The 23,010-nt window shown below is 41.7% G+C and overlaps 1 protein-coding gene across 1 annotated transcript; it reads right to left on the bottom strand.

The window, feature by feature from the left end:
* Positions 1 to 240: 240 nt before the first annotated feature.
* Positions 241 to 21,934, bottom strand: TBX18 (T-box transcription factor 18). The gene is made up of 8 exons (XM_036380466.2): positions 21,652 to 21,934; positions 20,693 to 20,876; positions 19,075 to 19,176; positions 15,938 to 16,109; positions 9,393 to 9,560; positions 8,126 to 8,190; positions 4,436 to 4,530; positions 241 to 1,909 (listed from the first exon to the last, which is right to left on the bottom strand). Exons 1-8 carry the CDS (start codon positions 21,932 to 21,934, stop codon positions 1,185 to 1,187), a joined length of 1,794 nt encoding a protein of 597 aa, XP_036236359.1. The 3' UTR covers positions 241 to 1,184.
* Positions 21,935 to 23,010: the final 1,076 nt, after the last annotated feature.

Here is a 23,010-nt window from a genome sequence, read left to right as displayed (position 1 = left end):
CAAGTGCCATTTAGAAACCAGGGGTGGGAATGAAAGAAACTTCTCTGATTCCAAGACAAAAGCAGAGCAACAGGAAGGCAGCTATGACAACGTTCTGCTTCCAGAAACACTTTTGGGCAAACTGGCTCATCTACCTACTTGATACAGGTGATGCATTTTTGAAATACTGAGGATGCAGGACCTATTGCCCTTATTAAAAAAAAAAAACAAAAACAACCAAGCAAACACAAAAGAAAAAAAACAAACCCAAAACATGTCACACAAACAAAACAGGTAAAACCAATAACGGAATTTTTCATCCTGCTCACTTCTTTTTTTTTCCTAAATCAAACTGAATTTTCCTTTAAAAAAGTAAAAATACAAAAACAAAGATACATTAGAATATTCTACTGTCCAGTAAATGTCTTATAGGCAATATTTATGGAGGAAAAATATGCATCAAGCCCTACCTTTGACAAAAATTAAGCACCCCAACATTAATTTCATACAAAGGAATGCTGCTTCTAGTGCTGTTGACTTGAATTATTCCTATCACCACAATTTGAATATTCATTATTTGTCCTCAAATATATAATCATAAATCTAGACTAATGCTGAAAAAAACAAATTCTAGTGAGAATGATGTGCCATTGATAAGCTAAAACCAGCATATCATGAGAAGGCAAACTAATCTTTCCATTTACTTTGTAGGCTGGATACTTGATGCTTAGCACTAAGAAGTCCAAATAACCTTTGTATCCCTTATAACAGAAGAAACTTGTAAAATGCCTTTGGTGCATCAGCTTATTGTATGAATGTTTTAAAGAAACTCGCTAGTACTACAGAAAATATAAGTGGGCTTTTTTGTGTTGTTTAATACTCCAAGTGTCACTTCATTCTTTAAAGGGGTTAGAACAGAGGAGGGGGAAAGGGGAGGAAGTCTTACTTAATTTGTTGCATATGTCCCAACGTGTTATACAACTAAGTGTATTATACCAGAAAACTAAAGCAGTCTGCACCGTAGCAAACTCTGTGTAACTCAAAATAGAAGAATAATCTGGCCAGAAGCAAGTCAAAATTTCAGTGAAACTTCCTCTCATATTATATATACACCCACTTTACAAGCTACATCGAGTGTCCTTTCATATTCCAAAAGAAATACATTGCAGACACCAAACATACTGTACTTTTACTTAAAGGCTTCATCAAACCATATGTGCAGACACTTGAGAAGACGAGAGTGTCAAGCTTCCTAGGGTCCTAGAGTCAAAGAAATTCTGCTGCCCCCCACTGCTAAGTAAGTGCACTCCTTCCACGGGGGGCAACATCTGCCGATCCGTCATGGTTCCACTTGGCGAGGACCCCAAGAAACTTCCTTGGGAAGAAACGATTTTCTCAGGACTGGCAGCCAGTTTAGGGGATGTGGAAAAGTTATATCCATAGAGCGCACAGGGACTGTGCAGTCTAAACGTGTTGTAGGAGCCTTGGTGGGTCTGGTTAGTGGTAAAGGCATTGCTGGATGGGGAAGGCATGATGTACTGGAGCTGTGGAGACATCCCTGAAATCTGCATGGATAAGCCAGTCTGCGGGCAGCTGAAGGCATCCCCGTCACTGCCACTCATGGACATATTCACAGTTGTGCTACTGGACACGCCGACGTAGGAGGGAGTCCTTGGGGCAGCGAAGGTCTCGCCGCCCTGGTTGGTGAGCCGGTTGTAGGTCTCAGCCAGGGAAGTGCTGTATCTGTTCAGGGCCAGGCCTGAGCGCGCACAAGCGGTGTAGTCAGCTGGAGCAAGGGTGCACAGCTGGCTAGTGTTGGGGCTGAGGTGGAAGGCTGGAGAGGAGCAAGGGGAGCCCGGTAAAAGGTGAGGGTGGGTAGATGGCACTCCACTGCCAGATCCCTGGAGCAAAGTAGAGGAACCTGCATTTCCTGGAAGAGAATATTACAGTGTAAGAAGCACATTGGGAAAAGTCCACTTCCTAGGTGAAAGATCAAGACCTTTGTCTTTTATAATAACACTTGAGATGAAATGCAACTCATATTAATTAAAAACTTTTACATACATGTGCAGGAAAATGTGTGAGTGAATCACATGCATGTTTCTAAAGAAACAACTTGACCAAGAAAGAGAATTTAAGTTATGTTTTTACAACCATCGCTCAGTAATTAGGGCTTCTGTACAAAAGGTTAACTGCTTCTTATATGACATGGAAGAAAATTTCATGGCAGTTAAGACTTAGTCAAGTGAGTACCCTATCACAGGAAGCCTTCTTAAAAATTATGATTTTTGGCTTGTCCTGTAGCTCTTGCTACAGTGCAGAATGTGTTTCAGTGTCTGTCACTGTCAGAGCACCAGCTGAGGAACAAGCTCCTTTGCTCAGAGACTCTCACAGATAACAGCTTCGGGAAAATTCCCAACTTCAGAACAAAAAAACTTCTGACTTCAAACCAAAAAAATTCTGAGAACAACCAAAAAATTCAGAACAACTTCAGGAAAAGTGTGAGCTGAACACTGCCCATAGCTGCTTCATCTCTTGAATGGGTAGGTTTGCAGCAAACTGTTTGCAAATTGTTCATTTACTGATATCAGAACTTTATATTACGAATACCAGCACTGAATGCTCCTGAAAGCACACAGCTTGCCACAGGTGAAGTCTTTTCTCAGGACTAAAAGTTTCTCAGCTGCAAGGAAGATTTCCTTTTCTTAAAAGATTGCATCTTCCTGAAAACTGAGCATGGAAAAATTAACTGGGGCCTTTTACAGTCTCCCATGCAGAAGACACTAACAAGGAAGACCTCCTGTTTACGAATCACATTAACAATCCAACAGCTTGTTGCTGCAAAGAGAGAAGTTCTGTCAGTAAGTTAACAGATTATCATAATAGGTGAGCTAGTAAAAAGAAATATACATTATTAAAAAACACTGCCTGCTGCTGCTTCTCTGTTAACAGGACACCACAATCACAAGGCATCATTAGGCACTACCACATTACAGAAATTATAAGACACATTTTTCTTTTAATCTCTTTTAATTCTTTTAAATGCCCATCCCCTACCTGAAGATGGGCACTTTCAGTGTTAACAACCAGGACAAATTTCTAATGGGGTCTTTCACAAAGTCTCTATGTCCAAGGTATAGATGACTAAAGATTTTGCAAGTTTCCATTCCCAGAATATCAAGGACTTCAACAATCTTCTTAACCTCGGGCACCAGCAGAAAAGGAAGCAAGAAGCTCACTGCAGCAGCAGTTCCCCTGCTCCCAAACAATGCTCCTACACACAAACAACCAATAAAGCTGCTCTGTCTCCTAAATGGATTAACTGCATCATCAGTTGCCTTTCAGTCTTACACAGTCTGACAAGGTATTTCAGGTCTCATTCTATCTTCTCATTAAAGGCCTTTTTGATGAAACCATCCCTCAGCCCCATGCTATGCCCAAAACTCTGACAACACCCATCCAATGTGTCTATGACTTGGCACAAACCTTCCTTTTAGTTCCCCACATCAAGGACTGATACACAAGATTTCTCAAAGGAGTGAACCAAAACGCTGACAAAAGTGATTTCTCTGAATTTCTCTAAGTTCTGGGTTTTTGCTCTGAAGATGTTTAACAACTTTTCAATCAATACATTATCAAGAAACCAGACTGGATGTTTGTAAATTTGGTAGCAGAAAATGCAAAGAATTGGGAGCAATACATCTGATTTAGCTGGGAAAAGGCCAAGAGGTTTTCTATGTGCATTGGTGTATACTCAGGAAATAAAAAAAGTCAGAAAAGAGTACAGAGATTCCACTCTCTGTCCAAACGGGCCATTTAAATATTTTTCTCATTCAAGACACTACCTGCACAACGGGGAAAGTGGAAAGAAAGAGGTTTCCAACAAAGAGTGAGGAGCAGAAAAAAGCAAAACTTAGAGGTGATCCATTTCTTTAAGCTCTAGGATGCCGATAAAGTTTGTTGGCCCATTTACTAAACAATTTTCAGGTCTTTTAGAATCCAGAAGGGGCTCTAAGAAGAAAACAAATTAAGCTTCTTCCTATTTACTCATTACTTAAGAGAACATTTCTTCTCTTTTTTTTTGCCTTGAAAGCACAAGTAATTCCTACACTGCAGTTTGCATGTGTACAACAGAAGTCATCTGTAAGTGATCACTACGTTTTGTGTCCAGCCAGAGCATAACACTAAGGAGTAGGCTACTCAATCCTTAAATAACTAGCATTCTCCTCCACATGTGATCTGATTTTTCTTTGCAATCTAACATTTTAATCCCATGGTGGTTGAGTTAGCATTAGTTTTCTAACTTAGAATAACTGATGAGAGGGGATGGCTGTACTGTGGTTAGTTGGTTGTTTTTGCCTTGTGAGTGACACACTTACCTAAACTTTCATAAGGTATGATGGGCAAAGTTTCATCTTTCATTTTTGTTTTGAAAGAACACAAAGACACTCGTTACCTTGTTTGGGTATCCCAGGTATGTCTTCAAATGTAAGTGTCCTCAGAGAAGGTCTCCAGAAGGCATAAGACTCTACCAGAGCTTCCAGTCCCATTCTATTTAGAACAAAAGAACCATGGTGTCATGAAAGCAAGATGTATTTTGCCACAGGTCTCTGAATACTCCACCTCAGAAACATATAAACATTTCAGGATTATTTTCAAGTTGATTTTACTTTTTAGAAAAGAGCCTTACAGCCCATCCATGAGACCACAGGGACCTGCAACCACTGGGCTGCACAAAGTGTTTTCCAATTCCACAGGCCTGGCTCTCTATTTCAATATTTTTGGCCTTTTGGGAGGGCTGTTTGAGTGAGAAGATTTAGCTAAAATTATTCTAAGTGTTTTGCTAGTATATTTCTTAAAGAGATCATCCCTCTGGCAGTTAAAGTTTTAAGTGCCAGAGGGATGATCTGCCATTTCTTCCCAGAATAAAGGTGATCCACTGGCAACTTCTATTAAAACAGGATTCCCAGTCATTACTGATGAGGTGGAAAATTGCACTTAGAACTAAGCAAGGCAAGGATGTACAGCTATTTTGCTACCAAAATCATGTGTAAAAAAAATGTTGTTTTGCTAAGCAAAATACCTTTAGAAACTAAAAGTTTTCACTCATTTTCTTGCAACAGTGTCCTGAGAAATCAGAACTGTGTAGACAATGGTGTCAGACACTGTTCAGAAAACTCTCTGCTTCCTGAAGATAAAGGCCCATTTGTTTTCTGACAATTATTTATGAATAATACACCTCAGAGGTACACAAACTTAGAGGTACAATTTTGCTGTTATTTTTGGCTGCTGGGCGCCAGAGGCCTGTTGAGTGTCAGCATCAGACACACACCAAAGACAAGTGCTTGCCTTTGAGCAGCAATATTTGTAAACTTGAATTATGCAACCCAGTCTGAAGCAACCGACATGTTCAGATACTACTCCTTCCAGCAGGAACACAAATGCCTGTCAGGAAACACTTATAAAGCGTTTATTAGCTGAACCTGGCCTAAAAAGATAGCCTTCATTTTCTGCAGTAATGGTGAATTTTCATTTCTAGTTAAAGTGGAGATAAAAGCCACCTCCTGGAGGAATGTAGCCAAGGCGATAATTTATACAAGATGCCTTTGAAAAATTTCCACATTTTATCAGCATCCTAATGTGTGCTATCAAATGCCCAAGTTTATTTAACAAAACAGTTATGTTTTTCCCCAAAGTATTTAAAGGGAGAAATTCTGGTCCTTTCCTGAGTAGAAGTTTTTATAGGGTCAAACTTAAGGCCCAACTGAAGAATGAAACTATTCTCAGCACCTAAATTCTGTCACACTTTGCAAATGCACTGGGAATGTTTTTAAAAGGTGAAGCTACTGATTTCTGTAAAATGACCTGTGGGACTGAACAGGAATGACCTAGAAGGGCATATTTTTAATTAAACTGAATTACTGCATGCAGCAGTGCAGAGTGAGACAGCTGCACAAAAACAATATTGAAAAGTTTGGTATAATTTAACCACAATATTTTTTTAAACTTGTTGCAGACTAAAATGCCTCAATGATAAACACACCAGCTAGAACAATGAGGATAACAGAACCTTAACATTTAATTTCAGTATTTAGTGACAGAGCAAAATAATAATCCACTGAGTATACCAATAGAAATTTTCCCTGACAATTAAAATACTGAGCTGAATTGCCAAACATGCTTATCCAGAAATGCAGACTACAAAAGAAAACAGTGATAGCGACTTCAGTAAGCAATGTCAATTTGCAACAAACAAGAGTTTGCAGAGTCAATTCTGTAACGCGTGTGTTTGTAGATTAAAAGCACTCAGACCTCATCTAAAGGCTGCTCCAAAACATTTTAGAGATGCTGACTCTTCCTTCAGAACTTGCCTTCCTAATCCATTTCCATAAAAAATAACTTTCAATCAAAATACCTTGCTTTTTTTTCCAATGCCTGAACCAGACTATTCCTAGCAGCCAAACAAAAAACCCCTCTCTGGAGACACCCAGTCCCATAACTGTATTTGTGTGGTTGCAGATGCAGCACTATTACATCATCCTCAGGTAATTCCAGAGCTGTCCCACCACATTACAACCTGTTCAAAACTGATTTCTGAACAATTCTTTCCTTGCTGTCTAAAAGGATATCTTCTCTTGTTTCTTATGGAAAAAATTCTAAGTCCACCTAAATTTGCACTTTTCAGAGGATCAGGGTTTCAGACTTCTTAGGAGATTCCATGGTACTTATTTTATAGTTCTGCAAACAGCAAGCACAGCAGAGACACTGCCTAGGAGAGAGAGAGCTTTCAAACATGGCGCGTATGGCAACCCTTCTTCTTCCTAAAGTACACACAGCATGTTTTGCTTCTCCAGTCACTGCATTTACCTGGAAGCTACTGTTCACTTCATTTCTAACCAGAAACCTACAAAAGAGGGCAAAGCTCTATTTGTGTGAGTGGCCAGAACATGGATACTTATTTCTTGCTAGAAGACAAAATCTCAGACGTACTAAAAAGAATAGAATTCATACAGTGAATGCCTGTAAGTCTTTGCAACTGCGTCATCCCTTCTATAAGTAGTCATTTTCCAAAAACTACTGTCATTTACTGTCCAGCTTCAGGTTTTATGTAACTTGGGTTTTATGTAAAACAGGCTTTAATGCTGTAACTTCTGCTAACAGAGAAGCTCAATAAAACAACTATCAAAAAGAAACTCTCTGATCATTCCTACCAGCACAGTTTGCTCCCTTCTCTGCAAGGCCTGGTCATAAATATAGCAGCTGCAGACACCAAACACAATGTGGTAGCTGGAACTGATGTATACTATACACCACATTGAAATACTGCTTGGTTTTTTTTTAGCTGAAATGGTTTAACATACAATTCAAAACAGGCTTAAGTAGCTTGCAATAAACAGTCATTGGATAAAATACCTCATTGGCACTGGCAGCCTGGACCAGACCTAAGTCTCCACCTTGCACTACACAGATTTCCCACTGCTATTTTGAAAGATTCATGGATCAAGAGAGAATAAGCAATTAATCAGTCCATCCACCACAGAAGAGGTGGAAACCAGCCTGAGTTCAAGGTCTTCTATAGCCTTCTAGAAAAGGTATTCACCTAGGAAGAAGATTTAAAACTCCTTAGACTAAACAGACACTTGAATACAGGTCTCCCACCTCCTAGGCAAGTGTACTAAACATAAGGTTACTGCACAAACCAGTTTCTCCCCCTTAATGAGGAAACAAGCCACTAACCCATCCTATGAGCCCCTTACTTGCAAGAGAACCTGAGCATGTAGTTTGACAATGGTATCTGCAACTTGTCTCCAGCCAGGAGAAAGAGGAGATTTCAAGCACAGCCTGAAATCACGGACCTGAATATACATTAAGTCCATTTGCAGCCTCCATGGTGTGTCACTGCTTCCACTGAAAGGAAACTTGAGCACATGAGTCAAGCCAAGTGCCAGTCTGTTCCTGACCTAGATGGTCAGAGGTGTAGCAATGGCAATTCACCACAAAGAACATTGCTGGGAAGTCTGAGTGGTCCCTCAAGGAGTCTGAGTTCTCTAATTAGTTTGTCTGTAAGTGCAGGTGTTGACTTTGAACAGCCTTCACAAACTGGTTCTGTCAGCAGGAAGAAGCCCAGCTCCTCCCCCACACCTACCTGTTACGGCCCGAATCTCTAAAGCCTTTGGCGAATGGGTTCCTATCAATCTTCAGACGAGTTATCTGTGAATATTATTAAGAAAAATTATTGCCTGTAAACTCAGATAAGTAGCACAGAAAACAGCTCTCCTGACAGAAAAAAAGTTGACAGAGGAAATATCTTCATATTTGAATGGTTTAAGATTGCTGTCCTGAAACATAGCAAAATAAGGACCAATCTTCTGATCATTATTTTTGCACATCCCTGGAGATGCTAATAGGTATTTAAAGCTGTCAAATGGCAGTAGGAATTACTGAGAAAAAACTTCAGGCAAATGTCATTCTTCATTTAAGAGAGTTCACTGTCTAACTGCAATAAAATTTAAATTAAATTTTATTTCTGTACTGGTCAAGAGGGGAATGTGAAAAGAGAGATTATCTCTAGGTTATTATCCTCCATGGAAAAAAAGACCCAAACCAAACCAATCTACCAAAAACCCAGCAAAACACACCACATCCCAAATAACTGTAAATTATTTTAATAAATGGGAAAATCACCAAAAACTTATATTTCAGTATTTACATAGCTCTCCTGTTCCTCTCTCTGTGAAGTTATCAATGAGTATTTCAAAATTTAAAAAAACACAGCTGCAATAATTTATATGGAAGTAATAAAATGTCACAATAATAACTATGTATGCTGAAACTTAAACAAGAGGTAGAAAGAGCTGAGTGATACAACCTGCAGTTCACTTTTGACTTTGAATCCATGTGGACCCAGATAAATTGTCCTTAATAATATAGGCTGAATGCAGTTAATAAAAACAACTACAACTTTCTTCAGAACTCAGCTTCTCTGTTAAGGTCCTGGGAGTATTAAAAGCACTGGAGTCAGGAACAGAAGTGATTTAAAAAGTCTAAAAAGTCTTTAAAAAGTCTAACATATCCACATTTAAAGGTACAGAAACACCTTTAAAAATTAGACTGCTCTTTGCCTTGTTCTTCAATACTGTGTTTATAATCAAGACACCATTAAGCATGCTAATTGGACTGTGTGATCTTCATAATAATAAGAAAGATTTTTTTTTACATGCAGCATCTCTGAAGGCTCAGCTATGGCCTCCAGGTACTAAAGCAATACTAACAGTGAAAACTACTTGTAGTAAAAAATTGATAGCTCTATTTTCATAAGTGATATAATGATAGCGTCTACTTTTCTCCTATCTCTTACATCTCTGGTCTGCTCTGAAAAGCCCGAAAAGTGCTAACCAGAAAGCCTGAATTACCTGTTGATTTTGGTATGCTGTGACAGTAGTGAAGACTGTCTCAGGGAAGGAGAAGGCTTTCACCCCCTCTCCCGAAGGGATGGGCTTGACAGGGGACAGATCATCGCCGCAGTCTTTTCGGATGACGTGGACACGAGGCTGATATTTATGCATAGAGTGAAGGATAATCTATGCAGTCATGCAAGGAAAAAGATAACATTTGTTAGAAAGGACACCCTGCTGTTTCAGGACTAATAGCTTTTTGGAACAGATTATGGTATGTGTTTACCATGCCACTTACTGGAAATCAAATGTTTTCCTTAACCTCTGAAGGTTCTTGTTACAGTAGTCTAATCCCTGTGCATTTATGTTATTACCAACCCTAAGCTTTTAAAAATTACGACTCAGGAGCTCCAAATTCAGAGATTGGCTTATTTGAAACTGGCTCAAAAAAAGGAAACAAAAAGAAACCCAAAAAAACAAAAAGAGAATTCAGGAATGAAGTCTAGGTCCCACAGGAATTATGAAAGTTTTGTCACTTTTTTCCACTGAAGTCTGGATTTGACCTAACAGGATTAACAGCAGTAGAATTTTGCCTTTTGTTTTTGGAATCTTCAGGATGTACTATTAGAGCAATTTTTTTCCTTATAGCCCAAAGGCTGGAAACAAATCTTGGTTGGAACACAAGCTGAGACTCACACTCTGAAGAAGCATAAAATTAAGAGTAAAATGATAACAAAATCCAAAACTCTAAAGTGTTAATAGCAATCGATCCATAAAACAGACAGTGAATTTCAGTTAAAAAACCCTCCCAGCATACAAAAAACTGAATCAAAAATAAATCATAAAAGAGGAGTGGATGCATACTGCATAAATTAAACACACAGACACCTCTTGGTACTTTACCTCAATTTTAAAGGAGATTTAAAATACAGAATTTTTCCTCTATTTTACTCCACTTCAGCTAACCACTATTAAAATAAAAAATTTCAAAAAAAAAAGAAAATTGAAGTTCAGCTATTATTGTTGGAAGACCTAAGAAATTAGTAACTTGATAAATAAATAGTCCTATGGCTATTTGCCTGGGGAACCACTAATCAACATTCTGGGGAAGCTTTTTAATTTCCTGCTCATGAGTAGACTCAGAATGTGCGTGTGCTCAAGCACTCAACAGAGCCCCTATGTCAGACACCATGGAAGTTCATTCACCCAAATTATATAGAGGACATTACATTTGTTTGGATAAACTAGAGTTTGGCTAGTTTAATACACTTGGTCCTGGCCAGATTACATGACCCTGTTTTGGTAAGGCCAGTTTCTGGATAATCAGGGGTTTTATTAGCCCTTAAGTAAGGTTTTGACAATGACATCACAGGCTCCAATTAATTTGCTCAGGGAGTGCCCTATGGATGTTCTCATAGGAAGTCTTTTTCAAGTTTCTGAACAGAGCAAGATTTTTTATTGTGCAGAAGTGTTTTCTCTTTTACAACACTCCTTTCAGTTCTCCAATGGCAAAGATCTACAAAATGAAAATGCAGAGAGGACAGCACATTCCTCACCCTGTTTCCCTCTGAACACCCAGTGGTACCAGGGGAGATGCTGGTGCAACACAAAAAGAAATTATCAAGAAAAGATGTTGCACAGCTCAAATCCACTGCAATTCTGTGCCTTGCCATTTGTCTGGGTGCCACTGAGCATGCCATGTTCTCTCCCACATGGATTACTTCACCCCATCAGCTCTGTGGTGCAAACCACTGCTGGCCCACACATCAGTGATAACCCTGGCAGCTACAAAGAGATCTGCTCACACATCAGAACAAATGATATCAAAGCAGCACATGGATGAACACCTCCCACTGCTTATCTGGGTGGCTATTACAGCTAAACTGATCCATGTCATCTCCTAGGAACAACCTGTCTGGCCTCTGTCCTGTACTGAAATTTCCTGTGCTGACATGCTGTTTTGGCAGTTAGCAACTCCATAGCAATATTTTTTTTTCTTGATTTTGTACTGGTCTTCTAACAATGGGATCTTTGTTCATGATCTGAAGGACTCCAAACTCTAAATAATGCATAACTGCAAAGCCCTTGTGAATTAAAATGCAACATATGAAGACAGGACATAAAAGGAGAGAGAGATGCAACATCTCCACTCCAAAAACAATCTAGATCTATTATTCAAAGCATCACCTAAAGCTACTGTGAAGAAAAAGCTAAGGGAAAGGAGATTTTGGCATTTCGTTTCACGGGGCTTTCACATTTAAAAGCACCAATGGGATCTAACAGTTTATCTGCAGTAACAGCAACTTTCCCTTCATGCCCTTAAAATCCAACACCAAAAAACCCCAGTCGGAAATCTCACTGTGTTCCCAAATATGAACTGGCATTACATTCAACTCACAGCTGAAGAGCCTGCCTCTCTTCACAAAGTCCTCACAGAACAAGATGAAAACACTTCATGCGGGAATAAACCTCTCACAAAAAGTAAAATTAAACTTTGGCCACAGCAGCTGTCAAGAAATCATGATCAGACAGACGAAACTGCAGCAGGGAACCCACAGGTAGAAGGCAGAGCAAAGGCCACGAGAACACCTGCAGCCACACAAAGCTGGGATTACCTTTGCAATGGCTTTTGAGAGCTGCTGCCACGATGAGGCCTCAGAGCTGACCCTGAGCATGAGCACCACCATGGCACAACCATCTCAGCCAGAACAAACGAGAGCCAGAAACTCCTTCACAGGGGAGACACCAATCCTCAGCCACTTGGCTGTGCCAAGACTACACGGTCACCTCCCCACTACTGACACAGTCCTTGCTGCTGTTTTTGCCAAAAATCCTTTATCCTCCCTCCAAAGCACAAGCACTCAGGCTCTCTGCAGTTAGGGAAGTGTGTGGGGCTGAGGAGTACGGATTCCCTCTGTACTAAGACGAAAACTGCAAGTGCAAGTACTAATGTTTCACAGCTTTTCATTGTGACAAGAACATATAAGTGCCCATTGACTGTAAGCAGAGCTCGCTACTTGGAGCCAAGTCTGGGCAGAGTTACAGTCCGCCTCTGCTTCCAGCCTCGCCCCACTTTCAAATGGGGAAAAAAACCCACCCCAACCACCAAGGAACAATTAACACACTAACAGCCTCATTTTCACTAAAAGTTAAAAGATGTTCCTCTGCATCAAAAAATACTCAGTTGAAAAGCATGGAAAATAGCATAAAAAATGTTGAGTTTTCCCCTCCACTGAAATTCAGTTTAAAAATTGCATTGAAATAGAAAAATTAGCCAGCTCTAACCAGCCGGAGGGAGAGACTGCTTTTACAATGAAGCACTCATTCCACAGATGAGAGAGGGATGAGAGGCATTAACAAAGAGCATCCAGACCATGCACTTTTCAGTGACAACTGCAAAATCCAGGTTTACTTTTCCTTAGGATCACAACTTAGATGAAACACATAAAAGCCATAGTGTGTGTCTTAATAACTCTATAGTATTTCCAAGGCAGGAAATTCACTCTGGAACTTCTTTTGAGATCAGAAACACACAAGGAAAACATGTCTGTATAAATTTTGCTTCATCTCCACAGACTACAAGTGGAACCCATGTATCAGAGAGTGTCCTGTGTGCAGATATGAATTTCAAAAACCTCTGAGCTCAGCAGCACTATAAAACTGCACAGTCACAAAGTCCCACTTGAAATGCTGATGAAAACAGCAGCAGGCAGCATGGAATCTGGAAAGTGCTTGAGCAGTGAGTTCTTAGAGATGGCTGATCTCCTTTCACAGAATGTTAATCCCAGGGCAACACTATGCGACGGGAATGAACTGGCTGCCACCAGCTACTGCCACAACATAAATACTGCATACAAATTCTACCTTAGTGCCTGTTTGCAAATACTGTCTCTATTCCCACTGACATGAACCACTTCCCTCAGAGATCCTGAGAGTTAATACTCTAGAATAGGTAAAAAGGCTCTAGACTGACATAATGCAAGCTCCCTACCTCAAAGCCTTCGAGATCAAAACCGACCCCCAGGACTTGAACACAATAACTCTGCAAAAGCTTACACCTCCAACAAGCACAGGAAGCATAAAGGAACAGGTTCAACAAGGATTAAATTGCCAGAAGCAGAAAGCAGGGAAAGCGTTCCCAAAGAACAACAGCTAAAGGCCAATGCTGCTTGGTGGAAACCCCACTGAGGTTTCTCTGAACCCCTCTGCCTATGCATGAGAGGAAAAAACTATTTTCTAATAATCTAAAATATACCCCATGTCCCATACAGGGGTGGGAGAGTCAGAACTTCTGATATAAGAGTAAATATAAACATAAATATAAACAGCCTTGACTCCTAGCTCTTCTAATTCGCCATCCGTCCCCTGGTACCCTCCTGAGAAAAACGGTTTCTTCCTGCTTATGAGAAACAATTGGTTTTTTTATATTCATCACAAAATATGATTATTCGTTTTCCATTATTGCTAGAGGCATTCAGAGGCTACATAGCTTTTTCAATACAGCATTCCACACTACCATAACTTTAAAAGAAAAAATGTACCCATTGGAAGAGACACTTTTCTGCTTTCTGCTTTTGCCTTTTCTGGTAATTATGAATGACATGTTTGCAATTTTCCAGATTTGAGAAATATGAAATTATTTTACAGTCATCCTTCTTTTGTCCTTTTATTTTAATACTTAAATTTCCATTTTGGGGAGGAGGGGCATTGCCATAGCTCTGAATCAGTTCAATGTGTCTCAAATCACTGTACTTGAGGTTTGCTTCACTCGTTTCCAAGCCAAAATACTTAACTAAAGACCAGAAAATTTATATCCCCCCATATTACAAATAATGGTGTGCTGTGTATACTACACAGGTTTCAGTTCAGAATAAACGCAAAGCTAAAATCTGGGATTTAAAAATAGAATAACATAATTCTCTGCATAGCTGAGATTTTATCACAGGGCAGTTTGCAACTGCAAGTGCACGGATGGACCACACAGTACCCACAGATCGTCCCTCTGCAACCACTGAGTACAAAAGCCAGCTCACTGCTGGAAAAGCAACATTTTATCCATTTGCATCTGCTTCACTTTCAAATCCCTTACAACAGACTCAGGATTCAGGGAAAACAAGTCCCACTTGAGAGGAATCACAAATACACAATGCTGGGGAAACTAAGGGAACTTCATGTGCTAACCTTAACTCAAATGGACACGGCCAAATAAGACTCCATAACTGTAATTCTGGAAAGAAGCAATATAAAACCTCTTTTGTACTATCCTAAGAAAAGCTGCTAACTGCTAGCTTAAGAGGCATGAATACCCCCACACTTCTTTTAAGGAAGAACAAAATAAAATAATAAAAATTATTGCACAATTATTGCACAAATAGAAGTTTTTTTATCCTTGTTATCACATTTGTTAGGTCAGCCATGCGCCTGTATTCCTGCCTCTGATCATTGCATTTTCAAACACAAATTAGGGGGAAAAATCTCAGACTATGTATTAGCAAAATACCTGGCTCAATGTCACAGAGCTACAACCATACTGAAAGATGAGTGTGGTATCTTTGTGCTCTGTGCCAGGTATATTTTCTTTCACTCCTTTCCTTGAAGGAGAAAGTATCCTGGTTAATAAATTGGGTTATGCTAAGGACAATGGAATCCACATCCTGTCTCAAAACTTTCCTCTAACATCTTAAAACTCTACAACTTGGAACTCGATGCTTCTTCTGAAAGGATGCCAACATTTGTCATTTATTACAGGGGTTTGTAAAATCAAAGACTTCACCCCAACTAAAAACAATCCTCATTTTTTAATTATTTCTTAAGGTGTCAAGTAAAACTATTTCAGAGATTGCTGGAATGATACTGGCTTACATCTGTCATGTTTCAACAGTTTTCAAGAGAAAAGGAAATATTAACATAACACATTTTGTCACATTAGATAATGTCATAACTAAACAATTTAGAACTTGCAAACAGAACACTCATACTGCACACGTCTTCGCCAGCTTTTCCAGAAGTAATGAGCCTCAGCTGTGAAAGGGTCTTGCTTCATAAGGTATGCAATAAATCATCATCGGAGCAAACCCAGCTCCCATGTTATTCGTTTTGGACTGCAATTATTAACACCTCGCGGGATTTCACACAAACGTTTAGGTTAAGAAAATACTTAAGCGTATTTTTATTCACGTGAAGGTATTACACACTATTAATGTTTCTCCTAGCCACTTGTGAATTTAAGAGTCCTTTTCGATCGGAGGAGAAATTGCGAGTAACACGCTCGGTGGGAAATACTGAGAGCAATTCTGCCCCTCTGTATTAGGCAATTTAGCCTTGTAAAGTCTTACTTTGCAGAAGGAGTTCTCTATTTGAGGGGGGAGTAAAACAGCAGGCTCTAATAAGCAGTTAATTATCGGAGCAGAAAGTTAGAAGCTTTTAGATGTGGACGGTGAAGTTCCAAAACAACTCTGAAAAGTCAAGCCTATTTCTGGCACCCCGCAGCTGTACGTCAGAGCCTCTCAGGGCTGAGCAATGTGCCTACACATAATGCCACCGAAGAAAGAGCAAGTACTCACATGCCCTTGATCATCCAGCTCATTATTAGTAAGCTTCAGTTTGTCAAAGCTGATCACTTGTCTCATCCACGTCTCCCCCGAGGCGGGTGAATCAGGGTGAATATAAACACGAGGCGGCACCGGGGAGTCAGCGTTACCAGCCACCATCCACTTGGAACTATGATAAACATACCTGTAAAAAGAAAACAAATACCTCTAACCACTAGCACCAAAACAATCGATTAGACCCATTCAGCATGAATAAATTAGGGCCCATGCTTACAGCAAAAATCCATCAATTAACAAAACATGAAAAAGCACAATTTCGCATAAATAAAAAGAAATTTTGTTTGTTTGTTTGTTTGTTTCAAAACATAGTCCTGGCACCTGCAAAAATAAGGTTAAAATCCATGCTCTGACCTGACCTTGCTCTTCCTAAAATCAGTCACAGTCTCAATACTAGGTTTCAAAATGAGCTTTAAGCTGGTGTCAGTTCATTGACTGCCACAGCTCTGCTCTGAAAAGGCATCAGCAAATAGGGAAGAAGCTGGTCCTTCTTTTAGCAAATTGAGTAGTAATTCCATATCTGGAAGATTTATCATGTTGAGTCTAATATAAGACTCCATAAATAAAGCTATTGAAGGGAAAGAACATTATGATAGAGAAAAACAATGAAAGTATGAGAAACTATGCTCTTGATATTTCGGTAGACCATATTAATAGGCTTAGATGGTATTGCAAAAAGGTTAAAAAAATGAAAACATGGAGTCTGTATTTCATTTGATAGGCCAGTGCTGACAAGATGATTTTATAACAAAAATTGTGTCTGCTTTGGTTAAAAACCTATTTTGAAGGCAGGCAATTCACAAAGCAGTTTAAAAAGCATTAATTGAAAGTTATCTTTTTCAAGTACAGTAAAAATCCAGTAATTCAGCTGTATTTTTAAATGAAAACAAGAAAGACTTCATCAAATCATATATTTGCAAAATTCAGTTCCTTATTAGAAAAAGACAAGCAACACAGTCAGAACAGAAAACAAAATGATCCAATGCAGGTATCACTCCATACAATTCAGATCAAGCTGCATAGCTAAGATCTAGAATGGCGGAGAAATTCTCTCCTCCAGACAAATTCTCCACCCCAGATCACTGTTGTAATATTTTTCATTTATTTTATATTTCTTGATTTATACTAAATATATGCTTTTCCTAGAAAAGTAAATAAACTTATAAATGCACATACATAAAAATTCAGTGATAAATACACATTGTGAGCTACAGCATAAGCTTCCAAATATTTATAAGGTCAAATTCTGCTGGAAGTCCAGACCTATATGTAATTTTCTTCCTTTCCATTAGTTTTGCTATCTGCTCTGTCAGCAGTCTAAAGACTAGGCTCCATGTGACTGCTGTCATTTCTATGAAATTTAAAGATCTGCAAGACAGTGTGTGAAGCTGCACAAACAGCCAGAGTTGAAATAACAGACAGCAAAAAAAATCACAGAATAGAATGAGAAGAGGCACCAAGTAAAACATGTAAAACATTAACATTTAGTGGAAAGCTTAAAGACATGAATACATGATAAAAACTAATACATGAATAAAAAAAAAAATCTAATTTGCCAACTGAGAAAATACTGCCCTTCCTACTACTCTCATTAAGTTACTTCAGTTATCTGGGCACCATGTAGCACACTGTGAAGACAGTGTAGGTCAGTATGACTGTAATTATTTTAAATGAAATGAGGTTTAAACAATTCATACTCAGTATAACCGCTTGTAATTTTTAGTAGTAATATTTTAATAAATTTGGAATTATTACCTTGGTTTTTCTATGGATTTATGAATTGTTCAGACCTTCTAGGAATTATACATTTAGATAATTGTTAAGCAAATGCGCACAACACAAAGGAAAAAAAAAAGCTTCTATTTGAACTGCACTGCACTGGTACAAGGAAAAAGAAGCTTTTTTTCCTCCTATGGCAGATACAGGAAATACTCCCCTGACTGTATATGTTGAGCATCGTCAGCCCTGGTATCTGGTGCCACTTGTTGAGAAACTCAAAATCAAAAATGGTCCTAAGAAAGGTCTTATACACCACACAAGAAAATGACAAAATAGCAGTCAATGAGGTAAGTACAGGAAAAACACAGAAAGGCATTTGCTTAGGAAACAAGGCAGCATTCCTGCAGAACCAACCTTTTAATCATGGTCTGAAATATTCCTAGTTCTAGAATTAAATCTGCAGCGGTTTTCCCTACATTACGCTAAGTATAGGTTAAAACAATCAAACCTGCAATTGGTAAAGACCTGATCCTGTCTCCTCTGAGCTACTCTGGCCAGGCTTCCCCCCGGCTACTCAGGAGCGTGGGATTGCATCTGGAAAGCAAGACCTTGGAAACGGCTTCAACTCACAACAGGGACTGCTGCAGGCCCACAAGTGGCTTCTGCAGAGCCCAACCAGCTCGCTCAAAACACAACTACCCTCAAAACACAACTACCCTCGAAACAGTGAGAGCTTCAGCACAAAATTACTACTCCTAAATGTTCAAAGAACAACCTCTTTTGTTCCTCACATCATTCTCCAGACAATAATGCCATTAATTCTTTAAATAACAGTAATTAGAAACATTACCTTTTTTAGTTTAAGCAACGAAATATGTCACTTTTTAAATTAAATTCTATAAGCTATTTGTAGCATGACTTACTTATTAAGTCACATCACATAGCTTGTAAGTTATTTAAATCAGATATCCATGCTATTAATGTTATCAGTTAATCGTAATACCATTTGGCACTAAAAAATGTGCATTTTCATATTTATTGGTTAATAGGAAATAATCCCTACTGTCAGGAGGAGGAATAAAATATTATAACATTTCCTGACTGCACTAGAACTGCACTCTGAAAGCCAAACTTGAGCATCTGCCTGCAGTACATACACAGTGTGAGGCAAATGCATCATAAAGAGCTTCAACACAAATTTTAGTTGCCTTTGGTACAATATGGTCTTCTAAAATACACTGGGATGAAAATAAGAACCTTCAAGGAGAGTTAAACATGATCTTCTGCTAATTTATGTTGTGTTAATACTTTCTTCCAACAGCCAAGCACCCTATGGCTTACATCATATGTTTTTTGCCTTAAAGTCACCATACCTGTATCTTTTGTTATCCACTGGCACAATATCCATAGCAATGTAATACTGCTGATGTGGGTCTAAACCTGAGATCTTCACTCTCATTGCAGGAAACATCCGCCTGAACATTGGAAAGAGAGAGGTCATTTTTAATATGAAACAGACTCGGGAATGGTTGTTTAGGAAAAGTAACCGCTTCGTGGGATTTTTCTCGTTCTTCTTTTTAGCCTACAGAGTCCTTTTGGACGATTATAGTTACATAGCCATGAAATGGCCCATTCGATATGTCAAAACAGATTTCTAAAGTGCATTTACTCGAACAATGCTTTGTATGTTTGGGGATACGCTTTGGGAGTACAGCTATTACCACATCATTTCAACTTTATTGTTAGACAGTAAATCATTTGGGTTTGAGACTTTACTTTAGCAGTACACACATTTAAAACCCATTTGAGATATTAGTAAGAAATATATTCCTGGAGATGTGCAAACACCACCTCCACCCAGGAAGCCCAAGGCTTACAGAAAGGCAAATTGCCATTAAGGTTCAAGTGACACCAGAAAAATGGTGTATCATTGCTGTAGCAGCGAATTAGAAAGCTAAATCTACGGTGATACAATTGTAACACCGCAAGGATGCAGTTATAAAAGCCAATGTGCCATGCTCTAACCCAACAATATGGTCTTTATTGACACGGGACTTCCTGTCTGCAACTTACTAAAGGTGAAGTGCGAGAGCTACTCTGTCTTTGAAAGGTATAGTAAAACGTCTTTATTGAAAGCAGGTTCTTTATTTGAACCTACGAGCAAATTTCTAAAAAAAAAAAATAAAACAAAAACGACGAAAAACCAAACGTTCAAGATTTAGATCCTTCTGTGGAGAAACGGATTAATTAACCAATGAGGTGGTTTGAACATAAAACTGCCCTTAGCTCTTAGCTTGGCATGCTTTTTATCAGAAAATTTCATTCTTGAAGCACTAAAAAAAAAAAAAAAGTCCTAACTGCACGCTAATAAGATACTCTTCTGCATTTTATAAACCTGAAAGTTATTCCAGTTTACTCAGTATTTGCTGTTGTGATAAAATATATATATATTAAAAAACAATCCATTAAAAGTAGTTATTGGAAACAAAAATCGTATTCCGCCATTTCTGAATAAGCAGGAGGGTAAAAACCTGACTATGGCTAACTAGTTTTTGCTGTTATTTCAGTGCACCTGTAAGATAAAACAGAAATTCCCCGACTGGACTCTCTTAAGACAAATGCAGCTTTGTGCTGTTTAAGACTGCGTTTCAATCATTAATAAAGCCTCTCTGAAAATGCAGACGGTAGCATATGGATTCAATAAAATATGTTTTTGTAATTTCTAATAAGTTCAAATACTTTTATACTTCCCAGGTTTTTACCATGTGTATCCCCTGGAAAGGAGAAAAGCTTCCCCCCAGAAGGGCACGGCGCTCCCAGACCTCGCCCTAATGAACAGGAAACCCGAAACGCCACATGCTCCCGTGCCCATCTAACATTATCGCCATCTACCTGCCTCGTAAATCTGGAGGGTTCCCCCGCTTTGGGCCCGCTTTGATGTGCCCGCCCGCCCCGGGAGCGCGCGGGTGGCGGCCCCGCCGTGCCCGTTACCTTCCCGCCTTGGTGATGATCATCTCGGTGCCGATCTCGTGGAAGCGCTTCCAGAGCTCGGCGCCCTGCAGATCCACGCGCGGCGCCTGCGGCGTGGGCAGCGGCGAGCCGGGCCGGGAGCCCTTGGGGGAGCCGCCGGGGGAGGCGGGCGGGGAGCCCGCCAGGAATCCCTCCTCGCAGCCGCCTGCGGAGAGAGCGGAGGAGCGATAGCGGCCGGGGCAGCGCCGACTTCGCCATCGGGGTGTCCCTCAGCCCCGGCCGAGCGGCCAGACCGGCGGCAGCGACGGCCTGCCCGGGCCGGCCCGGGCCGCAGCCTCGGCTCCGGGGAAGGGGGAACCCGGGCGCCGGGACCGCGGCGGCACGGCCGGGCTGCCAGGGAGCAGCTGCCCCATCGCCACCACGCCGTGCCTGGGCCAGGGCGGGCGCAGCCCGTCCGGGGTGCGAGGACGGCGGCGCATTTCGTTTGGCTACGGGCTTCTGCCCCGCAGGGTGAAACTGCATACAGCAAATTACACACACACATATATGTAGGTGCTGTGTGTGTGTCTATGTGTATACATACAATTACAAATATATATATATATATGTGTGTGTGTGTGTGTATGCACACATAATTATATTCATCGTTGCATATGCACTTTCAGCAGCACACATACACATATGTGTCATATAAGCTTTTGCCTTTCCTCGGAAACAGGGCTCGGGATAGTCCCCCGCCGTCGCTCCACCGCGCCGCGGCACCGACAGCCCCGCCGGCAGCCCCCCTGCCCATGCCGGCGGCCGAGGGGCGCCGCGGATCTCACCGCCAGGCCAGCGAGAAGGGTGGTGGGTGCCCACGCAGCGTGGAAAGACAGAAGGGATAGCGGGGAATGAAAGCGCCGGTCGCGGCGGGGAACGGGGATGCCGAGCCCAGCCGAGGAGCGGGGCCGGGGCAGCGGCGGGAGCGGGGCGGCACTCACCGACGGCGGCGCGGGCGGCGCAGCCCAGGTCCATGTCACCGCAGGTCCTGCCGGCAGCGGCGGCGGCGGGAGAGCTCTTGGCGCAGCAGCCGCTGCCGCCTTCCTCCTCCGCCGCCTCGTCCTCGCCGCCCAGTTTCCTCCGCTTGGGCTGCCGCGGCGGCGGTGGCTGCTGCTGCTGCTGCTGCTGCTGCTGCTTCTCGGCCCCGATGAGAGCCTCCACGGAGAAGGCGTGAGCCTTGAGGCTCATGGTGGTGCCTGGCGAGGACCGCCGCTTGTCGGCCATGCCCGCCACCCTAGAGCCCGCGCATCCAGGCGCCCCGCGGCCGCCGGCACCGGCACCCGCGCCCGGCCCGCCGCGCCGGCCGCCCTCCCGTCCTCCCGACCGCGCAGGCAAGGGGCTGGGGCTTTTCCTCGCCTTTCTTTTTAAATCCGAGTTATCAGCCAAGTTTTTTTTTTTTTTTTTTTGGGAGGGGGGGATTGTTTTGGGGTTTTTTTAAGTGGAAAAAAAATTCTATTCCTTTCTGCAGATGCGTTCCTTCTCTTCCCCTCCTCCTCCTCCTCCTCCTCCTCCTCCACGTTCTGCCCCGTCTGATGGGCCAGGCAGGGCTGACATGGGTAACAAACGCTCTGCGGACACAAATTAGGGCTTGTAATTGAAATTTGTTGCCTTGATCTGTCAGCACTTCCAGGCAGGAGACCTGTGGGAAGAACTCGCTCATTAGTGTCACTGCGGCGGCGGGGGCCGGGCGGAGCCGCGGGGCGGGGGCGGCGCGGCTCGGCCGCCCGCAGCCCAATCAGCGCCGCCCCGGCCCCGCCGCCCTTCCAGGGGGCCCCGCCGCCGCGGCCGGGGGAGCGCCCCGCCGACCCGCGCCCGCCCCCGCCCCGGCCCGGAGAGCCCCGCGGCCCCGGCCCGCGGCAGATGCACCCGCAATGAACGCCAAAGGGACACCCCCGCCCCCAGCCCTACCTCCCCCCGAAACGCAGAGGAAAGGGGGGGGCTCCCCGGGAGCGCGGCGTTTCGGCCGGGAAAACCGTTCGGACCTTAAAAAATGACGTTGTGCCCTGTTTTGCTGTAAGGAATTAGGAATTATTGCTGTTTCTGTGGCGCTTGGAGATTCATCTCGTTGTTATTCAAGCTCTGGCTGTAGTGAGGTTCCAGCGTAGCATCCACAACCTCCGCTAAACCCAACCCATTAGCGCTGAGGCTGCAATAAAACGAGATTTAAACCGAACCTTGTATGAACATCGAGGCATCTAGCCACAGCAACTTTAGTAATAATCATATTCAGGTGCATAAAATAGTCACAGGGAAAATCCTCTTTCGTATCTTTCCAGTGAGTAAAAACTACTGAAGTTTTG

Source organism: Molothrus ater, chromosome 3 (assembly GCF_012460135.2).
Source record: "Molothrus ater isolate BHLD 08-10-18 breed brown headed cowbird chromosome 3, BPBGC_Mater_1.1, whole genome shotgun sequence".
Lineage (NCBI taxonomy): Eukaryota > Metazoa > Chordata > Aves > Passeriformes > Icteridae > Molothrus > Molothrus ater.
Note: the sequence above shows the minus strand (reverse complement) of the source record. Positions and strands in the feature narration are given on the sequence as shown.

What these genes read in the sequence shown, in the direction of transcription:
- TBX18 (XM_036380466.2), bottom strand. Translation starts at nt 21,934, where the DNA reads ATGGCCGACAAGCGGCGGTCCTCGCCAGGCACCACCATGAGCCTCAAG. An exon ending in ATCATCACCAAGGCGGGAAG is followed by an intron (nt 19,177 to 20,692) that starts GTAACGGGCACG and finishes TCCAATGTTCAG; the next exon opens with GCGGATGTTTCCTGCAATGA. An exon ending in AGCTGGATGATCAAGGGCAT is followed by an intron (nt 9,561 to 15,937) that starts GTGAGTACTTGC and finishes ATGACTGCATAG; the next exon opens with ATTATCCTTCACTCTATGCA.